Genomic DNA, 22,514 nt, shown 5'->3' on the forward strand with positions numbered 1-22,514 from the left:
AAATCTATTTATCGATCCATCTGTATATCCATCCATCCATCTATTCATCCACCATCCATCCACCATCCATCCATCAATCCATCCATCCATATATCTGTATATCCATCCATGTATCTGTATATCCATCCATCCATCCATCCATCCATCCATATATCTGTATATACATCCATATATCTGTATATCCATCTGTATATCCATCCGTCCAATAATCCAGCAATCTTTTAATCTACTCATGTATCCATCCACCCATTCATGATTCATTAATCAACCCATATATTGATTTATTATCCACGACTCATGCATGCATCCATTCATCCATTCATTTATCCATATAACCATCTATCCATTCATCCACCAACTATCCATCCATCCATCCATCCACCAACTATCCATCCATCCATCCATTCATCCACCAACTATCCATCCATCCATCCATTCATCCACCAACTATCCATCCATCCATCCATCCATCCATTCATCCACCAACTATCCATTCATCCACCAACTATCCATCCATCCATCCATTCATCCACCAACTATCCATCCATCCATCCATTCATCCACCAACTATCCATCCATCCATTCATCCACCAACTATCCATCCATCCATCCATCCATTCATCCACCAACTATCCATCCATCCATTCATCCACCAACTATCCATCCATGAATCCATTCATCCACCAACTATCCATCCATCCATTCATCCACCAACTATCCATCCATCCATCCATCCATCCATCCATCCATCCATCCATCCATCCATCCATCAACTATCCATCCATCCATCCATCCATCCATCCACCCACCAACTATCCATCCATCCACCACCCTACAGTCCTCCCACTAGTCTTTTCACTGAACAGATCACCCCAGACACACTGCAGATGACCCCCAGGCTCAGAATGCACAGGTCTATCAGGCGGTCCCGCACAGTGAGGCGACTCCACTGCAGTCTGAGGTGAAACAGGCAGGGCAGGATGAGCGTCATGGCCGCCCCGGTCACACTGCCGGTCAAACCCATCAACAGCGAGAACCTGGGGACCATCAGGGCCAGCAGGTATGATGTCATCAGCAAGGCGACACGGATCAACAGGGCCGGACCAGACACACCTCGACCTCCATGTTTGGAGTATGATGAGACATCTGTGGAAAGGTTGAAGTAGAGTGTTGTTTTGATGTCAATTTGTGTTGAACCTGCAAGCAATGTTGGGGTATGGGTTGTTCTTTTCAGACTAATTGTTTCCCAGTTGCGTCTATGTAGAGTTGTCATTAGCAAAAATTAAAAAGAAAAGCTGTAGAAGGCAGGAAGGGTTAAAATGACATGTGCATTACCCATTTAAATATTATATTTCTAAATGACATCACTTCGGAAAAAGGAAAAGTGTTGCTATGTGATAATTACTTCATTAGTGTTTACAGCCAATGACAGTGAGAAGGTTAGTCATCACAAGGTTTCCCTGATGTCGTAGCATTCAAACGAAAACAAATGGTATGTGATTTGGTTTTTTGTCGTTTGAGTTGTATTTCTGACATCATCGGTAAGGTTTTCATTTCATTTGTTGGTTTCTATTGACAATAGGCTTAAGTGTGGATGCAAGCAATTTAAGAGGTAATCTGTGGGCTAAATCGTTTAGTCGAAATTAAACTGGTTCTCATGCTCTGTTCAAGCACAACCCTTCTTCACTGACACATCTGCGGAGACTCCCATCTTGAACGATCTAACCCCAGTCCACCACTATTGACCTCGGGAGCAATTAAGTCTTATGCCTAAGGCAGCATGAGAGAAAACAACATGTAACCGATTAATTTTCTTCAAAGCTATTTTCATTGACCATCCAGGGATCCACCAGCCTCAGGCCTGCTTTCTTTATCTTACATGCTTATGCTGCTCCACAGAGTAATAAGCAATATAGAAAGGAAAAAACAGCTTCCTAAGGCCATGTGTAATCTGCATATCAGCCATTATAACGTATACAGTCAAATAGAGATCTAAAGTCCACCACACCTTAGATATAATTCATGAGTAAAAACCCATTTATAGATGGCCTGAAGGAACTCTCTCTTCATGTATGGTGACAAAACTTTGGGAAAGGTCAGTGGTTTCAATAAAAAGCTGGCGGTCGTGTTTACCTCCAAGCAGGCAGATTTGCAGTATTTCAGCAGCAGAGTAGAAGGGCAGTGGGTATGACAGCAGGGCTTTAGCCAGCAGGCACAGGTTGACGAGAGGTCGGAGGTCAGAGGGCAGGTTGTCTGTGATGACCTCACTGGTCTCTTCCCCCCAGGTCAGCACGGCCTAATGGAGGAGGAAAAACAAATCAATGCAATCAGTCAATCAATCACTCCATTTGCCTGTCCCTTCTTCCATCCTTTAATTAGATCCTAAGTTGTCAGCCAGATGTCCGGCCAAATATAGATTCTGTCTCAATGCTTTTTAGGTAACAAATTATAAAATAAAACCGTCACTGTATTTATTTACCTCTGACAGCACTTAACTAAATGTTAGCTTTGTTTAAGAGTCTTCACAAACACATAAAAAACCAACTCAGTATCACTGGAATTACAAGAACGTTTCCAGTGTTTAACAATGTTACAAACCAGTAAAGAAAACAGGGTTTTCATGATGCAGGCGGCACCATGAGTCCACCCCAGCATGGTGTTAAACCGCCCTCTGTCCTCCATACTGCCCTCTAGAGGAGGGAGGAAGATCTGAGAGGTGTAGGAGAAGATGATGACGCCCACAGAGACGAGGAAGTCCTCCGGGTCCACAGACAGAGACAGAGTGGACCAGGACCAGCTGCTGGCTCGACTCAGACAGTACAGCATGACCAACAGGCTGACAGAGGGCCAGAGACAAAAGGAAAGAAAATGATAAATGCATTTAAATCAATAAAGCGTGCAATGATAATTGTTTTATTATGTTCAAAGCACGATGCAATAAGAGCTGTTTACTCATTGGTACACAGAGTAATTAAAGAGAAGGTTTGCCTATATGAGGAAATTGAAAGAAGAAATAAAGACATTGTACAAAATATAAAAGGAGAAAAATAATAAAGGGAAAATGAATTTGAAATAATATTAAATCATTAAAATGCTTCCCAAAAAAGATGTATCTCCAAAATGTATTTTAAAATGTTATTCAAATTTGGTTAGCTGATTATTTATTTTTTGAATAAAGGTGAAAACAAGGCTTTTTTTATAAGCTTATAAAAGAAAAATGGGATATTCAATAATAAACTTGGAAGAAATGATTTGCACATCACTAAATAACCACAGGATTGAGAGATCAGATGGACCATGGAGAGCTTTGAGATCCAGCTCCATTATCTGAGACAACTGGTGTACACAAATCAAACAAGCAGCAACAGCAGTGTGTTGAAGATGGGAGTCGACGGCCAAACCAGCAGAAGATGCATAACGATCAAAGGAGTGGAAAGGAGAGCAGATTAGAAAGACCACCTCGTCGTCTTGATTCCATATGACTGATACTGATCAGCTGATGTCAGAACAATCATAGCTACTCCTTTTCAATCACCTGATGAGTATGTGAGCCAGGGAGCACAGCAGGCTGAGGGTGGAGACTGGTCTGAGATCAGTGAGCAGCAGGCAGGGCAGCAGGAATACCAGAGACACCAGAGAGCACACTGACCGAGGAACAGCCGTCCCCGACACACTGTCAGACAGCAGGCTGCTGGAGACCACCAGGTACAGCGTGCACGTCATCAACAGCTCGATGACCTGCAGAAAAAGAGACGTTTAACTGTTTATTGTGGGAAACTAAGGTGTTTTTTTCACTTGTGTATCTCTAATATATACAGTATGCATCTCATGGTGCTAGACCAGGGGTACACTTCTCCAAACGAGACGCTTGCAGGAAGGCTTTATAAGCTTTGTGGAGAAGCTTAAACTCATTGACAAAAACAACAGAATCTGATAAAAAAAATATATATATTCATATACTAGCATGATAGCTAGATCAGTCATAAGTAATACATCTTAATTGTTGGCTAATAGATATAAATGAACCCTTCCAATAGTTCAAAGGTAGGTATATGTAAAGGATATATGATTGAAATGGTTTAAGAAAAGTAATAAATCCTGTAAAAGCTAAAAGCAATGAATACATTGTTTAAATAGTTATCTAAAAGTAATGGATACATAGCTGATAGCTGGCTAACAGTATTTAGAAGATTGTGAAAAAGCTACATGTAATTAATAAAAGGGTTGATACTGTAGTATATCACTAAATAAATAATGCAATAATGCTTATGGTGATAATGGTGAAGGGCTGCTCAAGCTCATTCACAGGCTGTCGGTGTATATCAGACAAAACGTTAGGAGCCACTGATCCAGAAGTACTGTATTCAACATGTGCATGTACAGAATCATGAATGTGCTGCTTTATTTTGACGTGTGTGTTACCTGCGCTACATTAACCATCCAGCCTGCCAGTGCAGGCCAGTGGGGCCACAGTCCTTTGCAGCAGGCCTCCACAACGTCCTGGTAGCTGCGCCGGACTCTGACCTGTGACACCGAGCCTCCACTGAGAGATAAACACATCATCTTAATGTGATAATAGTGTAATTTAGGGTATATGCAGGAATCCTGAAGTCAGATTTAATACCTTTTTTAAGACCCTTCCCATACATTTTAATACCTCGTCGCCACTTTGAGTTTTAACCGGTTACCTTGGCGACACACTTTACCTCACATTGACTATATACAGTATTGATTGTCCTTCCTCCTTTCCTTCCAACCATTTGGACGCAGACTTGCATTTCCCCATAACGATGTTGTTTAACAACCGGCGTAAACGGACCTTCGCGCGCTATCAAGCAGTGAGCGTGCGATATACTGTTCAGATGATGTCACATCCAACGGGAAGCCATCAATAAACTACACAGAATCACACTACACACCTACGCCATGATTACATTCAGGCAGACTGTAGAATACAACCTCTTTGGACCATTTATATACTTATTGAAAACAAGATACAAAATGTAATACCTTGGCATATGCCGTTTAATACTTTTTAATAGCCTTAATTTTCGCAAAATGATTTATCAACTTTTAATACTTTTTAAGACCCTGCGGACCCCCTGTAATTAGACAGTATGAAGTTGACTTTTGATTGTGTTCTGGTTTTAGGTTTCAGTATTTGTAAGCAACTGTGATTGAAAGAATATTGCTTTTATTTTACTTTTGAATGGTTATTTCATTATTTCTTTGATGTTATTTTCTTGTAAGAAGGAGCAGGTAAAATAAGATTTTCTTCTCCCTGCTCCTTTCCACCATGCGCTAATAAAAACCAGTATAAGGGTACATCTTCCGTTTTAAAATAACTGTCATGTGTGGAATAAACAAATAATAAAAAAAAATCTGACAAAAATGTCATACACATTTCGTGCAATGTCACTATTTCCAGTTATTATCTTTGTGGAAGAGTTTGCTCCAGTGCTTTAGATGAGCACAATGATGTTCTTTATTTACATTGCTATGGCTTGCAATTTATATAAAAAATGAATGAACTCATCACAACATAATTTAACATAATTGAACCTAAGTTCAGAAAATACTTCAGCACAGTTTTACAGAACAGATTGACATTTTCTTTTGCTGTGGAAGTGGTACTTTTCTTAAGCTCGCCACTGCTGAAAGAACAGAATAACATGTTTTTATATTTTGACTCATCAAAATTGGGGTCAAATTCCCCAGAGGAGTCTGAATAGAAGAGAAAATACATTCATGAACGGCTCTGTTGTCAGAAACGATAGTCACAGTTGCTGAAAATAAAGAGGGCCGCACCATCTGCAGAAACTCAAACATAGAAAAAAGAAAGAAAAGAAAAAAAGCACAGGGATAAGTGCTCTTTACGAATAAAAGCCCATAAGTGCTACAGCATTGACACAAAGTTAAAGAAGTTGCTTAGAAAAATCTACTATGAGTAAAATGGCTAAAGAGGAGAATATAACAGACACACCTTTGCTCCTCTTCGTACAGACAGGCCACCAGGATCCTCCCGGTGTGGTTACAGACCCAGGCCGACAGAACCAGCAGAACCAGACCAACGTAACCCGAGCGGACCAGAGCGAAGGGTAAACCCAACACAAAGATACCCTGAGAGATGGGAAGAAAGAACACAGATTATTGGGTTTGGTGGAGGACGATAGGAATGAGAATACTACAAGGCCCCTTTGGAAAAGTTGCTTCCAAACCTCTCCTTTAAGGTAGTTGAATACTGAAGAAACAGATTCACCAATCAACGTGAGAAAATGACCAATGTGTTATTGCCATGATTACACACACAGATACATAAGGTAAAAGTATACAAAAATAAGCCGTCCAATCGAGAAAAATATACAAAATATATGTATATGATAATTCCAGTGAACTTGCCAGGAATATTTTGTTAACTAAACATTTTTAAATGTCAAAGTTGTAAGACAATTTCCAATTTTCTCAAGTAAAGAAAACAAAATGATAAGTAAAAAAAGTAAGGAGGAGGAAGGGATTTAGTCATATGCAAAATGAAGTTTAAAATATAGGTACACAAAACAAAATACATAGAAGACCTCTTAATCAACCCACAGTGGGCACCTGTGCTCATTTCAACTTGTTTCAGTAAAAATATATCTCTTAAAGGTCACCTATTATGCAAAATCCACTTTTTCATGTCTCTTCTACATCAACATGTGAACAAAGATTCTCTCTCTTTTTGTCCTGATCCATTTCTATAAAAACCTGTCTGAAAATGAGCCGATCAGATTTTGGCCACTTTATGATGTCATAACGATTGTTTGGCTTGTGTAACCGTTAGCCAATCAGCAACCAAGGTACCCCCCCCCCCCCCCACCTTATCACCTGAATCTCCTCCTAGAGCACCATTGTGTTCTTTGTAACCAAATATCTCTCAGAGGGGCGTGGGGAGGGGCTCCTTATTTTCATCTAAAGTAACAGACAGAGAATCAGCACTTTTGAAACAGGCCTGAAACAGAGGGGATTATGGGTAATGCTGCAATGATCTGTTTGGAGCCAAACACTTCAGAGACATGTTTTGTATTTATCTGAGACCTATAATATATTGATGAAAAACAGTATATTCTTTAAAAATTGTTAAAATGCGAAAAGTCTAAAACCTAGTCACAAGAAAAGAGGAAAAAACAAGGATGAAAGTTGAAGGGGAAATTAAGAGAGTAGAGAAGAGGATTGTTCACGGTCGGAGGATGAGGAGGCGAGAGGAGAGTTTTGGCGAGATGCCTGGAGCGTTCGAGGATGCAGGAGGCCAGCAGGAGCAGAAGGGACGAGGAGAGGCGGGAGGGGAAGTGACTGCCAGAGAGAGGAATAAGGAGGAGAGGCAATGGAGGAGGAAGAGGAAGAAGAAGGCACAGACTGAAGAGGGTAGAGGAGAGAAGGAAACGAGGATGAGTGGAGATCAGAGGAGACAAGAAGCTACTTTGAAGGAGCTCCTGCGTTACGAATGTTGGAACATGGAGACACTGAAACACACACACACACACACACACACACACACACACACACACACACACACACACACACACACACACACACACACACACACACACACACACACACACACACACACACACACACACACACACACACACACACACACACACACACACACACACACACACACACACACACACACACACACACACACACACACACACACACACACTCACAGTGGATGCATAAACACACGAGCACATTCTCTCTCTTTCAAGTTGATATTCTGTAACTCCTGTCTGTTAGGCATGCAGACGGAGCTTTGATGTTCAAATGGAGCTGCTGGTGATGAAAGCAGTCTGACGCTCAAGTATCTGATTTCATCTCCCTTCTCTCTCCCTCCCTACACTTCTCTTTCGCTCTGTGCTTATGCCAGATAATTCCTCATTGGTTACTCTGAGCACAACTTGAAGCAGCTCCCAATCACAGACAGGTACAAAAAGAGAGGAAATAAATCCCCGATTGGCTCAGGAGAAGGTGTTTTAGCTTCATCCAGCAGTAATCCGACACCTAATATAGCTTTAAATGTGTTGATGTATTTTTATAAATACAGACTTAATATCAAATCATTTGTTATAACGATTTTTTATCATTAACTTTATTATTCCTGTGCTTTGAAGTTGCAACAAAATACAACAACTCAACAAAGAAAAGTTAGATATGAGTGGGGTAAACAATCCGGAAAAGAAACAGACAGCAATACAAAGTGGAAAAACGAACCTGAAATGGACGAAATCTCCGAAGCAGCGAACACGAGGAAAAGCTATAGGAGCTATGGGATAATGCAGGAAATGCTAAGTGTCGCGCTAGCAACCATTAGCAACGATATCAAAGACTTCAAGTAGGAGCTATGACTCCGGTTATCCACATTTAAAGAAAAACTAAAGACTGAGATGAAGGAAGAAATCGCAACGAGCTACAGACACAGAAAACAACGATTGATTTGTTAGTCAATCAGAATAGTTTTTTAACCAGCAAACTGCTCTGGTATTGAATACAATATTAAGCAAGAAACATTGACTGGAAAATAATAATGTAACATTTCTCATGAAGATCCAAGTGTTCATGATAATATATATTGTCAAGAATAGTGCTTAAAGAGGTGATATACGTAAACATAACTTAAAGAGCCTGTGACAGCCTCCCAACAACTGTTGTGCAATGAACTATTGGGCTACTAGTCATCTCGAACCGTCAGTTTAAAAAAGAAGTTGCGATACCGTTCCGATAATTATCAATAATTTCGAACATCGTGGGGAAATTCCTTCGACTCATTTTGAAGTTTTGGGGAAAGCCGGAAGTGACGTCAATGCGGGAACGCGTCACTGTGCGGCGAGAGAGCCAAACACGGACAAAGTGTGTTGTCATGCGTAGAAATGGTGAATTACTGAGATTAGGCACATTAATAACGTTTTAATGAAGTTGACTACAGTATATTCATATTTGTCAGTGCTTTCATGTCAATTCGGCGACGTAAACATAAATGATCGTGGTGAAGATGATGATTACATTAGGATTAAAAATCGGGAGTGAGAGCTGCTGAATTTCCTCCCGTCGGATGTGATATAAAAAACAAATCGATTATTTTTGTAGTTGTAAACTCAAGTGGATGAAACTACATTTATTAATGCTTTCATGTCAATTCGGCGAACATATTATACATTAAATGATCGTGAGGATGATGTTTGAGCCGGTCTGCATTTCCTGATGAGAAAACAAACCGATGCTTTTTGTAGTTGTAGTACACCAACAACATGGATTAAACGTGTGGTTTTTTTACCACAATGTTGGGGAAATTAATGGATAAAATGCACGGATTATTATTATTATTTCCACTCCGATCGGGACACTAGGTCCACCGTTTCCCCGCAGCGAGGCTCCCCCGTTGACAGTTTACGTGGGCTGGGCTGGGTGCAGTGGCGGACTGGCCGCCACTGGCCGGTACCGAAGTGGGCCGGTCGGATAAGTCACTAGCACATCCCCCACTCCCCCAGTTGACAATTTGCTAGCGGTACCGAAGTGGGGCGGTCGAGAGTCCCGGGCTGATTTTTAGTCCCAGTCCACCACTGGCTACATGACCGTATGATCGCCCATATTGACGCACCTCATTCCTAAACTTCTAACAGATACAACATAAACCGATCCTTCAGCCTCATATGAGCTCTCAGACATGTTCAAAATTAAACTGTCATCGCTGTCTGAGCTTGCTGCTGTGTGCGCCATCGTGCGTTTACATGCAGAAGCTGGGATCCTGAACGGTGCAGCTGGAGCGCTGTGCCCGCAATGACGTCACACATAATTTGGCGGGACTTGAAGAATCCCCGAGAAGATCCAGAAAATGGTCAACATTGAAGGCAGATTAATGGTTATCAAAGTACAAATATCCAAAATCAGTTCAGTAACGGTTTTCAAGGGGACAATATTTACTCAAATTGATGGGTTTGGATGATGGGAGAAACTCGTGTCACAGGCTCTCTAACAAATTTACGTTTTTTGGGCAACCGGCAGCATTTATTTATTTATTTATGCCTCACTTCTCTTCGGGGTGTTGGGATGAATTTGGCAGTGAGATGAACCAAATAACATTTGACAGCAATCTTTTCCAAAACAAAATGTGGACATTCTTAATTTCCCTACGGCCTGTGTTTGGATTTGAAAACCCATTTACAACTTGGATGTTGAATTTCCAAGCCAGTTTGAGGTAAAATGTTGCTCAAAAGCCGACAATCACAGGTAGTTAAAGTGATATCAGAGCGTTGTTACAGTATTGTCAAAAACACAAACTTCACGTCTCTAATCTGCGATGAAGACACAAAGACGAGCTGCCTCATTAACAGTCAAATTGGAAATAAAACTGAGTTTCATAATACTCCCAAGTCGGGAGCTTTGAGAGCTGGAGCTGGTATTTGCATTTTTGGCAGCAAATTTGCTCTCTAATAAAAACTTTATTAAGCTGGCAGACAGTCACATCATAGTTATATTGGCATGAATAAACAACCACTGGAAAATACACATTTGCTTTTCAACCTTGATAGGAGATAAAACGGATGTTGTTTTTTTCACAACGATCTGTAATTATGGCCCAGATGTTTATACTGTACATCAGATACATTTTGTGGTCAAACATCAGCGTCTGAGCATCCAGTGAATCACCGCCTTTATTAAATAGACTCTTTTAAGCTACATTAGTCATCCAGTAGTCACCTCAATTTAACCTATCTGTGACCTCAACTAAAGGATTACTGAGCAATCCATTTGGTTAAGGATCCTGATTGCAGTGGGCTGCTGGTAATGAATAACCTATAAACCATTAAGCAACCCCACAAACCTGGAATGAAGCAGATAGTGTTTTAGTTTTAAAATAAAATATGCTGCAGTAATATACAGTCAAATTGCAGTTATTTAATTCAAAGCATGGTTTTAGGGACACATGCATTACAATATAGTTGGAAGCATCAAGGCTACAGAAATGAATTCATCGTACATTTGAAAAGGCAATTTAAATCAGTAATATGGAATATATCATGGCCTCACTTTCCATTCGAGACAAACTTCCTGTGGATCATCAGGCACAGAAACGCGGTCTCTAATGAATGAAAACCTGGCTCTGAGATAGAAAGACTGGCATCAATAAACCAAGCATATAAAATACTTCTTTATTTAATAAATGTCATTAGTTTGTATGTTTATTTATGTACTGACAACAGAGCTGATGGTGAATTACAATGTGTGTATTTAGAGCAACCTGACGCAAAATAAATTGACATGAATTCACCTTAACTCCCGAAGGAACAAGTCTTCATGCATGTGTATTCATTTATGTGTGCATGCGTAAACAGTATTGATGTCGTAATGTTCTTTACAGACCCTGCAACGCTTTTCAATTACACTGCAGTTATTCAGTGAAAGAACACATTAACATGAGTGCAGCGGTTGAATACGGCTCAGCATTTACACAACAATAGGCTATTAGCATTAACGCCACGAGGATACATTGTGTTTATAAAAATAATGATTTGATTCATGCTTTATTTGATTATGAAGACTGAAGGGAGCCTGACAAGAGCCTGCAAGACCACTGAGCATTGTTTAGTTATTTCAGGGGGAGCGGATTAAATGGTGATCGTCTGCATATTTAATACATATATTTTTTGAGCGGTTGGCATTTACAGAGATAGAGAGACAAAGCTTTGTTTGAAAAACAAGGAATGACATGAGTTTTGTTCAACTTATTTCTAGATAAATCTTTTTTAACATTGTCGGTGACTAACATGTTTCCCCCTACACATTTTGACAAAGATGACCTCTGGTTCCAATACGAACTCGAACAATTTGCCAAATGTCAGCCCCCCCCATTCTACACTGTCACTTATATAAAAAGGCACTGGTTGCCGAAAACAATCTTTAAAAAATAAATAAAAAGAATAGTTCATCAATAGCATTTGACCCCATAGATCACAAAATGGAAAGGTATGGCATCAAAGGGGTGGGATTAGACTGGGTGAGAGATTATTTAAGCAACAGACAACAATTTGTTGAAATATAGGTGAACATACATCAGAATACATGAACATCACTTGTGGAGTACCTCAGGGGTCTGTGTTGGGTCCAAAGCTGTTCATCAACGATATTTGCAGAGTATCAAATATATTGAAATTTATTTTATTTGCAGATGATACTAATATTTTTTGTTCTGGTGATAATTTGAGACAGCTAATGGAGGTAATAACAGCAGAAATGATTAAAGTAAAACATTATTTGATAAGAACAAATTATCATTAAATATAAGCAAAACTATGCTATTTGGAAAACATAAAACAAATCCACAGGTGCAATTAATACTAGACAACATAAACATAGAAAGAGTATATGTAAATAGGTTCCTTGGTGTGGTTTTAGACCACAAAATCAGCTGGAAACCTCATATCACTCATGTAAAAGCAAAACTGGCTAAGACTATCGCAATATTGGCGAAAGCAAGACACATTCTGAACTACAAATCATTATATACTCTGTATAATACACTCATATTGCCATTTCTGAGTTACTGTGTGGAGATTTGGGGAAATACTTACAAAACCAACCTACAGCTGTTATGCACATTACAAAAAAGGGCTATAAGAATAATCAATAATGTTGGATATCTTGAACACACTAATTCATTATTCTTGAAGTTTACTGATCTGGTTCAATTTTAAATTGCACAAATGATTTACAGAGCAAGAAATAATCTACTTTGCGAGTTTTCTCCGTAAGGGAAAGGTGAGATTCATCATTTAGAAGATGTACAGCAGGTTCCATTCGTAATCTCAATCCTATTAAATATGTAAGGGTACTAATAACCTTCCCCCAAAAGTGTAATACTCCTGGACACTCCCATACAACATGTAAGAAAGAGCCAATGGTTCCCTGGTGACAAAATGAACAATACGGGTCAGGTACCAATCCAATTCTGTGTCTAATTATTGGTGTTGGATATACTCTATGACAACAATTCAGATGTACAGTGGGGCAAAAAAGTATTTAGTCAGCCGCCAATTGGGCAAGTTCTCCCACTTAAAAAGATGAGAGGGCAAACAATCCCCAGCCAATCATTCCCATATGTTCTGTCTCTGCCCTAGGCTCACCACATTCTGGTCCGATGTCTTCAAAACTCTTAGCACAGCATATAATACTACTATCTTTCAGATCCTCTCTTGGTCTTGTTTGGTGCCCCCCTGCAGCCTGTTACCTCTAAAGTTATACAGATCGTTCTAGCCTTTGCCACCCTGTTAGCCAGGCGACTTATACTCCTCAATTGGAAACACGCTCAACCTCCATCTCATAGCAGGTGGGTGAAAGAAATGTTACTGTCCATTAAACTCGAAAAGCTTAGGTTTTCCCTCAACTGTTCCTTAAGGTCTTTTGAAAAAACATGGAAACCTTTCTTAAATCATATTGAATCTCTGACATCCCTGCCTGACTGTGACGATTATTGGGTATTGTCCACAGTGATAATTGTAGCATGTCTAATATGTGTAATTCGTAATTGTAAAGCGCTTTGAGTGCCTTGAACAGCACTCTAATAAAACATTTAATGAATTATTATTATTAATATACCTGTATAGCATTTGTGACGTTCCAGCCAGCCTCCCAGGTGGTGATGGTGTTCAGCCCTTTGGTGCCGGGGTTGGGGCTCTGAACAGGATTACCCAAACTCGTCTTTGCTATCTCTTCTTCCAAGTTGGTACCAAACTGAGAAGTCCCCTCCTCTCCTTCCTCTCCACGCTCAGAAAGTCTTGGTTTTTGCATATTCCCTCTGAACATCCTGTAGGATTCTGTCTTGTTCTCCTCAGTGTTGTCGGTCTCAGAGGATCTTTTCCCTTTGCCATAAATGTTGGAGTTTTGAAACCAAAAGGAGTCTGAAGTGGAAACGGCTGAAGTTATGGTGATGGTTCTGGGTCCGGTGGAGATAACAGTGGCTCTGCTTTCTTTAAGAGTTGGACTCTCCTGCACAAAGGTGCCGTTTCTCCTGGTGTCCTCAGAGCTGTTGTTTCCGTTTGTGATGTTCTCCAAAGGCAATCTGTTGTCCTCACCATAAGTTCTGCTCAACTCATCGCTGTGGGTCAGAATCAGCATCTCTTCGTCCTCCTGAAAAAACCTGCCAATCAAAACAAACCACTTCAATAAATGTTGAGTTAATGTTTTTTGAGTCATCAGTTACATTAGTAATAGACCTTGAGTGTATTTGGTTCAATACAACTGTTCTTATCATATTATTCCTTCCAAATGCCATACTGAGTTTAAGAATACAATGGAGTCTGCTTTGAATTTCTTGAAAGGACAGCCTCATTACCTTTAAAGAAATGTCCTCATATTTGTGTAATCTACTATAGTTTAACTTAAACAAACTAAACAAAATATGTATATTGACAACAATACTATTATGCAAAAGGAACAATAAAAGTGTTATTTATTGACTTGTAAAGTACCTTGTTACTCTGACTCTAGAAAAACTTAGCAGATACTCTACATAATGCACAATAAAGTTTAACATGAAGAATAAAACACTTGATGATAAACCTACTAATAATCATAGTTATCTTTAGAAAAGTAATTATTTCAATATGAAAATAAATAGTAGGCTACAGTAAATCTATAAATGAATGTATCCCATATTGTGACTCACCTTGATGTCCAGTCCAGATGCAGCCTCGACACTGCCCGGCCCCACAGAGACCCAGCAGAACTCCAGGGCTGCCCAGAGCTGCGAGCCCAGCGACGAGAGCCCATCTTCAGCCTCACTGTGTGCAGAGTCAGGCTCTCTGGGTCTGGGGAAGATTGACTGACACTGGACACATAAACAAACTCCTACAAAAATATCCCCCTGTATCTGCCTGTAGATAATCTGCAAAAACACACACACAATTGCACAAACACTCTTGCACAGGTGTGTGAAGTGATTGACAAGTTGGTGAGCTGTAACATTTTAATATAGCCGTGTTTTCAACAGTGAAGAAGTAAACAGATTTAATGGCCTGAACACAGGGATAAAGTTGAGGGTATGACTTCATTCACTTTCATTAAATGCGGGATAATTTTTACATGCTGATATAAAATAACAATGCTTTAATTAAAAATGTAACTTGTAAATGTAGGTTATACTGTGTTGATAATATCTAACTTTATGCAAATCAGCACATTTTGCATTATCATTGTGTACTCCAGTGAATCTCAACCTCAAATGGCACTTTAGAAACTTTTTTAGAAGCTTCAAACAATGCTCCGACATACCTTTTCCACAAAGATGTATTTATATTCTGATTTTTTCCTTATTTAATGTCTCTGTTTGTGCATATGGCTGTTCATACCTGGCAGTTTGAGTGTAGCCCCAGACTGTGGTGAGTTGCGCAGGGCAGCAGGAGGAGCCACAGAACAATTGTGTAACTCACTTGACAAAACTTCACCAGAACTTTTTTCCAACTCTTCACTTCTGAAGTTTTCTCTGCTCTACTTAGTTCTTTCTCTCTTCTTCACCCTGCTATGCTCTTTTGTTTGTTGTTTCCAGAGCTGTGCTGATGCAACATTTCATTTTCTTTGTAGCATTTGAAGCTTTTCTTTCCAAAATTGCTTCAGTTTTGCAGCAAACTGATGTATAATACGCCTTACACCCTGTAATGGATTCAGTGTTTCAGCGCCTGCCTCACACTTAAGCAATTGTTGTAGCAGTGGGAAACACTGTATTTAATTACAGTACTGCTTTGAAACTCACTGGACCTCATCAAAAAGTAATCCGATTACCCAATTTCAGGGATATATGCTCGCAATGATCCCAGAATGTAAAGTTTCAAAAAAGTTAATTAATTAATCTGCTATATATATATATATATATATATATACTAAAATACCTATTCGGAACTTTATCTTAGTATTAGTCATTTTACTTCACGCTTCTACACCATTACATTTCTAAGCAACATTTTGTATTTTTTTACATTTTACATTCATTTGCCAGACATAAGCTAATGATAATGTACATACAATAATAATAATAATAATAATAATAATGTAGGCAAAACACAAGCTCACCTGATACAATGTGATGCATTGCTTGATATGGGCCTTTCTGATGCCCAATGGTAACTTTTATAATCAATACTGCAAATGTGTTCGGATCAGGGGGTACAGGTTCAAACCCCACTGCAGTCAGCATGTCGTTGTGTCCCTGAGACACTTCACCCCAAATTTCTCCTGTGGGGATTGTCCACAGTATTAAAAAGTCGCTTTGGATAAAAGCGTCTAACAAGTAGCATGTAATGTAATGTAAATACATGTTTGTTGTAAAAAGTTCTATCTATCTAGTTTTCCATTCACTTCACCCCATGTTTAAACCTGGAGAGAAGGGGGAGAGAGTAGAGGAAAGGGAGGAGACTTTGGATCAACTTTCTCTGAAACTTCCCTCTGACTTTAAACCCATCACACGGAGCTGCGCGAGAGGACCCCAGCGCTGATTCCACAGCGCACGCGGCACAATATCACACTTTTTAAAACAAGACGAAATGAAGCGACTCCGGCTCGTGCTTCTGACCGCGTTACTATGGCAATGCTGCCATGCCCAGCAGAGAGGTGAGTCCTCCCGAGACTGATAGATAACGGATCAATACACCGATAACTGTGCTCAGGGGGAGTCATTTACCGGAGCACAACACTCCCATCATGCATCAGCCCGCTGTCACTCACACGGCTGCTGCTCATTTCCCTTAATAAGCTAATCAGGCCCAGGCTGGCGACACCTCTGCCTAGATAGATAAACTAATATAAATCCAGGAGAAAGGCTTTTAAACGTCCTCTCATCACTGTGGCAAGCTGACACGTGCCATTAATCACACTTTGTTTCTATCAGAGCAGGGTTTCTTTACTTGTTTAGATAAAAAGGAAAACGCATGATAACCACTTAAGCGTTTTTGGCCTATTAAAACAAAAACCTAAGAGAGCACTTTACGATGTTTACAGTCCTATTATTTAGTTATATATTATTACAAACAGCTGTATTGTATTCCCCTACAATACAATATTTAATTTAAAATTCTGTTTTTATCAAACCTTATTTATACTTGTTTGGGTATATAACTTGCTTCTTTTTGCATTTACTTACACCATTGTGTCCATTGCAACATTCTCTTGTTTCATTTCTTTTTCTTCTTGCAGTGTTTTCATTTGATCTATTTTGTCTTCAGTATATTGTTTGTGTCATTGTTGGAGGAGCCTGAACTACTCTGAAGTATGATATATATGACGCTAAAAGACAGATAGAAGATGGTTGTTTCGAATACTGTTTGAATGGTTAAAAAATCAACTTAGCCACTGTGGTGATATCAATGTCTAAAGTCAAGTAAACTGTGTGTTTAGGCTGTAGTTTTTGAAGAGTATAACATCAGTAGCTTATAAACTGTAGCTGGGTGACTTCAACATAATTGACCAAAGGAAACATCCATTATATCTAGGAAAGCAAAGGCATAGCTGAGATCATAAAACCCTTTGAAATGTCTTCATCAATGAGGTCTAGGAGGCGTGTTGCGCAGTGGATAGAGCGTTGGTGTTCGGATCAGGGGGTCACAGGTTCAAACCCCACTGCAGTCAGCATGTCGTTGTGTCCCTGAGACACTTCATCCCAAATGGCTCCTGTGGGGATTGTCCACAGTACTGAGTATGTAAGTCGCTTTGGATAAAAGTGTCTAACAAGTAACATGTAATGTAATGTCTACATAAAATACCTTGACCTATAGTTAGTGTTGAACTTTACTAATACAACACAAATATGTCCCTGTTGCAGTAACTGCTTGGCCAACAGGGTGTATCCTTAGTCGATGTGCACTGTCTGGCTCCCTGGGGAGTCTTGTTTTCAACTTTTCACATAGTTCAAGAACTCAAGTCACTCACAATGTTTGGCTATGTGACATTAATGTATGCTACAGATGAAGGCTTGTTTCAGTGCCATTATAAAAAAATCATCAGATAATTTGACAAATAGTGAGGTTATTTTAACTTTGGACAGTGTTCACTTGTCACTGGTATTCATTTTGAAGTTAAGAATGTAATGTTTCCATAGTGTTTAGTCATCCTCAGTGTTTTCCTAAAAACAAACAATCAATGGCAACATGCCCTGACGGTTGCTCACCATAATTAAGAAATAACATTTTATTTGTATTTGTATACATTACTTGTGATATTTAGAGATGCAGATAAGATCAGTCTGAGTTCTTTGCCACCACAACCAAACAACAAAGGTGAAGTAAAGTCGTTTTTGTACATTATTTAAAACCTTAACGGCAGCATCTATTTTCAGAAGCTGCGTTTCGCTGAATAATCCTCAGACCTCATCTTCAACAGATTTGTCATACTGTTTTCTACCAAAGAAATGTTCCTTTTTTAAAAATGGTGTTCACAGTTTGTTCTGTGGATTATCCAAAACAAACTCTGAACATTATGAAACTATGAGATATTATTTTCAATGCCTTAATGTACCACTAACAAAATCCATACTGCTTTGATCTCAGATAAATCTCTCAAAACCCAGACAAAGATAACCACGTCCGTCTGCATGCCAGGATACACCACTGCTAAGAGATATACCATCATCTAAGTGAACCTTTAAAGATCAAGAGATGCGAAATGCACTTGAAAAGACCTGCTGCTTTTGTATTTACTGTAGTTGTGAAGTTGTGAAGGTTAATTATGTTCTTGTGCGTTAGGGCCGTGACATTCAACAACAAAAAGAGCAACGATGCCCTTAGAGGAGAAGGGGATTGACAGCTGGGTCACAAACAATATAACAAGGCATACAATAAGATATTCATGCAAAATACGGATTCTTATTATTAGTCAAATTACCCCTTTTTACACAACTTACTAAGGATTGGCCATTTTCTTCTTGAACAATAGAACAAACATGAAGCTGTTTGAGTGTGTGTAGGGTGTGTTGACATGTGTGTGTGTGTGTGTGTGTGTGTGTGTGTGTGTGTGTGTGTGTGTGTGTGTGTGTGTGTGTGTGTGTGTGTGTGTAGCTTGAATAATCAGACAAATGTAGTGCTTGTCATGCTTTTTTCAATTGATCCTCTTCAAAACATCTCCAGCTACTGTTTTACGCAGGAGTGCGTTGGACCACCTGCAGAGGGGAGGGGGGCTGCCATCATGATGTGTGTGTTTGTGCGTACGGTGTGTGTGTGTGTGTGTGTGTGTGTGTGTGTGTGTGTGTGTGTGTGTGTGTGTGTGTGTGTGTGTGTGTGTGTGTGTGTGTGTGTGTGTGTGTGTGTGTGTGTGTGTGTATAAGAGAGAAAGTGAGTAGAAGAGGGCGGGAGAGGCCATCTGCATTAGGAGCCTCATTACCAGGCATGTCAGCCAGGCATGCTCTCTATCAGCGACGGAGCTCAGAGAGACACCGGGAGATAATCAGGAGGAGGAGGAGGAGGAGGAGGAGGAGGAGGAGGAGGAGGAGGAGGGTGCGCTCAAGAGTTATAAGGCATTGAAGGAGACATCAATGATAAGGATTGGTGAAACAGGTAGAATAACGGTTCACGGGGCATGAGAGAGAGGGGGAGGTTGAAGCAGCAATATTGAGTAGAGGATTGGAAGTAATCACAAAAGCTATATGGAAATTAAATCTTTTGAAACAGATCCCTCAGTATAAAAATGGTTTTAATGCTGGTTTTGAGGAGAGGGACCGAGACACATTTGTTGATGATGAAAATACCCTTTTTTTTGGGCAACATTGCAAGAAAAGTTGGGTGGAAAATTGCTCATCACTGTAGAGTCTGTAGACCATGTGTCAAACTCAATTTAATCGCGGGCCACATCAGCATTATGGCTGCACTCAAAGGGCCGGTTGTAACTTTAAGACCATATAAAAATACATATATAAATAATATATATGTAAAATAATGTATATTACATTATTGCTTCTGCATTGTATTATTATCAGAATTAACTATGTCTGAAAGCAGAAGTCTGGGGCAAATACTTGCAAGTCTCTTCAGTGAGAATGTCACACAATGATTTTAAAAGAAAAGCCAAATTCTGGGAAAAAAGTCAAAAAAAAAGAAAAGAAATTACATTAAAAAAAGAAGTGACATTAAAAAAAAAGTCACATTCTGAGAAAGGGGCACATTCTAAGAAAAAAGGCATATTTAGAAGAAACAAAGTTTAATTCTGAGAAAAAAGTCTAATTTGAGATGCATTGTGGGACATGTAGTTCATGGGCAATGTGCTTCTGTAAATCATCATGTAACCGTATAATAAACATATAATATTCTTTGCAAGCTCTTGTGGGGCCACAGAAAATGAAGACACAGGCCGGATTTGGCCCCCGGGCCTTGAGTTTGACACCCCTTCTGTAGACCCAGAGGCAACTTTATTGCGTATTGGTGGCTTGACTGGTTGTATACTGAACCGCTAGTTGATATTGCTTTGTTGACAACGGGGAATACATTGCTGTCAATTTTGATTGGTATGAGTTAGCAGTTGAACTCTTCAGGTATCCTTCTCTCAAAGTCAATGGGAAATAACCTTGTTAGTGCCTGTAAGTCATGTGAGACGGAAAAGGCCAAACGTAAGGGGCTCCAAATGTGATGCTTTTTTCTGTTTTCTGTTACTTTCCATGTTGGACTGTTAGAGAAAACAAGTAATGTAAAGATGTCATCTATGGGTCTAACTTTTTGCGTATTTGATAGCCTTTATTCTTAGATAACAATTAGTCGCAGCCTATACACTAGGTTTTCATATTGGATGACGACAGTATAAGTCAATAAATGTGAGGTTGAATATTCAATTCCACTGACTGCATCATCATAAAACCAGAATAGACAAGATAAATCAGCAGATGTAAAGTAAATGCAATATATATTCGGCAATATCAATTATTTAGCAAGTTTTGAGCTCTGATTTTATATGAAATAAAAGTCATGGAACTCTAAAGCCAAAACGCCAAAAAAAAGAAAAGAAAAGCCAAACGACTATATTAATCAGATATAGTAAATTGTCATATCTGTGTGCCTGTCAGCAGGAAAAATGTCTAAAGTTCGGAGAAAACTTGACTTGTGTGTGTATTCATGTGAAAGTTATCATTGTGTTGCATGGATGGATATGAGGTTACGCTCACAAGAGACACCAGTGTAATGAATCCAGAAAAGGATTGAAAACCAACTGAAAAATCAACATTTGTTTTTTAATTCCAAGCGACTTAACTGCTGTCCTACAGAAAGCTCATTCTGCATCTTCAGAAAGCAAACGGATTGATTTCCCTGTTGATGCTTACAGGACTTTAGCATAATCAAGAGTGCTATGCTGAAAATATTAAATATAGTTCATTTGTAAATAAAATGTCTCCTCACTCAGAGCAGATGTGTTTTAAGTTAAGGTAATGGATTAAATTACCAAGCCAGGCTGAATGTGGAGTCACCAGAGGTTTAAGTGAATGTGTCGTGAATCCAAAGTGGATTTTTCTGCCCATCAGAGAAATCAACATTTTTATGCGGTGAATTAATCCCAAGGTCATAACATTTTCAAAATATGTTGATCTCAGTCTGCAATGTTAATGTGAAGGCAGCCGAGCTTAGCTGAATGGATTTGATAGAATACACCAGAGGCGCTCAGACTTCTCAGCCTAGGACTCAAATTCAGTGTATATTGTCAATGTTTCCTGGAAAATAAGAGAAAAGGGAGTGAATGAAGAAAGGAAAGGTGTCAAGGAAGAAAAACAAGGAAGATCCAGAAGACTGTAATTGACTTTTTTAAGAGTTTATGGCAACATACATGTTAAACAAGTAGATGAATGCAGATTTTGAATTTGAGTTATTGTTGGGGTTGAAACATTATACACTTATTTTTCACTCACACTTATCAGATTCTTTATTCCAAATTCAACATCAGGGTAAAAAACTAAATGAATCGGATATAGTTCAGCTTAATGTTTTTCTGTTAGGAAGTTAAACAGGAGGAAATATTTCTACTACATTTTTACATAAAATTGAACACATTACGATCCTGTTAGAATTGACTACTGTAACCCAGTGTCGAAGCTGTGTCTTCCCAGTGTCGGTCAACGAGTCCTTGAGGCTAATGAACTCCAAATTGCTCCAGACGGGTTAATGCGGGAAGACAAACCTGTTGCCAAATCAATGTGCTCTGCCTGTTGGCTGCACTTTGTGTGGAGGAGGTTGATGTCCATAATCTATTTAAACGTGGAAGTGTGTGGTGATGAGAAGAACAGGTAACATAGTATAGGGAAGTAGCTTTTTTGTTTTTGCTGTGACACGCCTTTAAATTATTGATAAAAGTTCACATTGAAAGCTCATCGTTCATTATTAGCATCATTCATCAGGCAGGCATCCCATCATAAATGAAATTCCGTCTGCGTTCTTTAATTCCGTGCTGCTTGGTGTGTTACACTCTGTCTGCTTTCTCTTTTCTTAATTTGGCAGATGTGAAATTACTCTCATCACTCTGATGCG

The 22,514-nt window shown here is 39.4% G+C and overlaps 2 protein-coding genes across 3 annotated transcripts in view; one reads left to right on the forward strand and one right to left on the reverse strand.

The window, feature by feature from the left end:
* Positions 1-794: 794 nt before the first annotated feature.
* Positions 795-14,802, reverse strand: LOC117440310 (vesicular inhibitory amino acid transporter-like). Its single transcript, XM_034076618.2, has 8 exons — positions 14,699-14,802; positions 13,630-14,170; positions 5,984-6,120; positions 4,423-4,543; positions 3,536-3,738; positions 2,599-2,836; positions 2,134-2,296; positions 795-1,146 (listed from the first exon to the last, which is right to left on the reverse strand). The coding sequence occupies exons 1-8, from the start codon at positions 14,800-14,802 to the stop codon at positions 833-835; spliced, it is 1,821 nt and encodes a 606-aa protein (XP_033932509.1). The 3' UTR covers positions 795-832.
* A 1,692-nt stretch (positions 14,803-16,494) lies between these two features.
* Positions 16,495-22,514, forward strand: part of lama2 (laminin, alpha 2) — a 202,303-nt gene continuing 196,283 nt past the window's right edge. For both annotated transcript variants that reach the window (XM_071202002.1, XM_071202003.1), the window contains exon 1: positions 16,495-16,635. In XM_071202002.1, coding sequence (XP_071058103.1) covers positions 16,569-16,635 — 67 coding nt within the window. In that variant the 5' untranslated portion in view covers positions 16,495-16,568. The remainder of the gene's footprint in view (positions 16,636-22,514) is intronic.

Source organism: Pseudochaenichthys georgianus, chromosome 24, assembly GCF_902827115.2.
Source record: "Pseudochaenichthys georgianus chromosome 24, fPseGeo1.2, whole genome shotgun sequence".
NCBI classification, from domain to species: Eukaryota; Metazoa; Chordata; class Actinopteri; order Perciformes; family Channichthyidae; genus Pseudochaenichthys; species Pseudochaenichthys georgianus.